At 41.4% G+C, this 2494-nt stretch overlaps 1 protein-coding gene across 1 annotated transcript; it reads right to left on the bottom strand.

Moving 5' to 3' along the window:
- Positions 1 to 421: 421 nt before the first annotated feature.
- LOC110021092 (probable GDP-L-fucose synthase 1) lies at positions 422 to 2475 on the bottom strand. Its single transcript, XM_020719423.1, has 2 exons — positions 2358 to 2475; positions 422 to 2292 (listed from the first exon to the last, which is right to left on the bottom strand). The coding sequence occupies exons 1-2, from the start codon at positions 2374 to 2376 to the stop codon at positions 1322 to 1324; spliced, it is 990 nt and encodes a 329-aa protein (XP_020575082.1). The 5' UTR covers positions 2377 to 2475; the 3' UTR covers positions 422 to 1321.
- Between the last annotated feature and the right edge of the window lie 19 nt (positions 2476 to 2494).

Consider the following 2494-nt stretch of genomic DNA (forward strand, 5'->3'; position numbering starts at 1 on the left):
GAATAAAGTGGAAAAAGATGTCATAGAGAGGGCCGCACCAAACACCCCAAGTGCCATAATAATCAGAAACAAGTGCAGACCAATTGAAAGAACAGGATGAAAACAAGCCATGCATTCCAGCCTTAAAACAACATTAAACAACCCATAATTCTCCCGAGCGAGAAAATTTAAAAAAAAAAGAAAAATACATGGATTATGGGCACTGAATTTAACAAAGAATGATCTCAGATAATCCATGATGAACAACATATAAAAATGTTAATCTGAAGGGCACAATTTGGAAGTGATTTAAGAGAAATTTCAGGTTTTGCAGTATTTTCATAGAACCAAAAAAATCTTACTCTTTAAAAATTATCACAGAATAGTATCTATAATCTATATCAATCTTCACAATTTACATATCATTCTATCTTAATGTGAACATATCAAACTAAGGGGGTGTTTCGTAGCATTCTGTTTAGAGAATTTAGCCATGAATTTAACTTAAAACCAGCCAAACATAAATAAATAAATAAATAAATAAATCCAACGCTCCAATAAATCAATTTCTCACGTTCCGTCTCTGTTCCTTGTCTTCCGTTTGCTTTACGACGTAAATCTGGATTTATTAAATCCATTTATGGGCGGATTTACAGGATTTGTTCAGTCGTCGCTCGTTGCAGCTTACGAGGTCGATCTCCACCTGTAAAGAGTTTAATAAATCCAAATTCACTAGAGTTGATAAATCCTATTCAATGTAAAACCAAGTTGCAGCCAAACACTGCATAAGGGGTTGTATGGTAATGGCTTTAGCAACTTTAATAAATCCTACATATTTGGATTTTCTAAATCCTACCAACATAAAGTTTTAGTAAAACTGGGAATTAAGGCAAATAAATTGGATTTACTAAATCCAAGATTTAAAATTGCCATTGTTTCAGTCCGGCTAGATTTAAGTTAAATCCTGCTTAAATTCATTACCAAACAGTCCCTAAAAAAATCATCACCCATTCCCCAAGAAAATCTTATGCAATAAAAAACATGTGCAGCACACCTAAACAATCTAATTAGTATTGGGTTAATATTCTGACATACGAATCAAAATAGAGGAATAAGCAAGTGCTCATCTCCATAAAAAGTTTAAGAAAATTAAGAAGCTTCTGCCTGCAAATAGATTATTCAATCACTTGCACAACTCTTAGATCCTACAGACAGTGAAAAACAACATAATTAATTGACAAAAGAACCTCAATGAATTACACAAACAATAGAATTGAAATGCAGATAAAAAACTCAATTTGATAATGATGCAATGATGAATATGAAACTTAATATTTCTGTATCATTTCTGCTTCCCAACATTCTCCAGGTACCACCTGTAAGTCTCTATAAGCCCCTCCTTCAATTCAATCTTTGGCTCCCATCCCATGGCTGCCAACATAGAATTATCCATCAGCTTCCTTGGTGTTCCATCAGGTTTTGTGGAATCCCACACCAACTCTCCCTCAAATCCAACCACCACTTTCACCAACTCAGCCAGCTCCTTTATGCTCACCTCTCTCCCACTCCCCACATTGACATGACTAAGCCCGGAATATCGATCCATTAAGAAAACCACTGCATCAGCAAGATCATCTACATGCAGAAACTCCCTTAATGGCGAACCGGTTCCCCATACCACCACCTCTTTCGCCCCACTGGACTTAGCCTCATGGAATCGACGGATTAAAGCTGGTAAAACATGAGAGTTCTCAGGATGAAAGTTATCATTAGGTCCATACAGATTAGTGGGCATTGCAGAGATAGCATCCCATGAGTATTGGATTCGATAAGCCTGACACATTTTGATGCCGGCGATCTTCGCAATAGCGTACCACTCATTGGTAGGTTCAAGTGGACCTGATAGAAGTGCAGATTCAGGTATGGGCTGCGGGGCGAGCTTAGGGTAGATGCACGATGAACCGAGGAAGAGGAGCTTGCGCACAGATCCGCAACGGTAAGCTGCGTGGATGACATTGGTCTGGATCTGGAGGTTAACGGTGATGAAATCCGCGGGGAAAGTGGAGTTCGCGTGGATGCCGCCTACCATGGCGGCGCAGAGAATGGCGTAACGAGGACGCTCGGCGGAGAAGAAGGACTCGACTTCAGACTGACGAGTGAGATCAAGCTCCGTGCGCGAGCGGAGGAGGAGGTTTGTGAACCCAAGAGAAACCAGACGGCGGAGGATAGCGGAGCCAACCAGACCGAGGTGTCCAGCTACGAATACCTTCTCCGACTTGTCGGAGAAGAAGGTGTCTTCCGGCGATGGGGTTTCTGATGGGAAAAAGAATTAGGATTTGCGGCGGAGAAATTCGGAAGAGAGATCAGCGGATTATTACCATTCGCAGCGTTTTCCATAGCCTTTAGAACGTTTCTCCGGCGTTGATCGCCAAAGAGAGATCTGAGAGGTGTTTTCTTCTTCGAACGCCGCTGGTCCCGTCGACACCTGCTCCGGCGGCCCCCCCTTGGCCCGTTG

The sequence above is a fragment of the Phalaenopsis equestris genome, unplaced genomic scaffold, assembly GCF_001263595.1.
Source record: "Phalaenopsis equestris unplaced genomic scaffold, ASM126359v1 Scaffold000121, whole genome shotgun sequence".
Taxonomy (NCBI): Eukaryota; Viridiplantae; Streptophyta; class Magnoliopsida; order Asparagales; family Orchidaceae; genus Phalaenopsis; species Phalaenopsis equestris.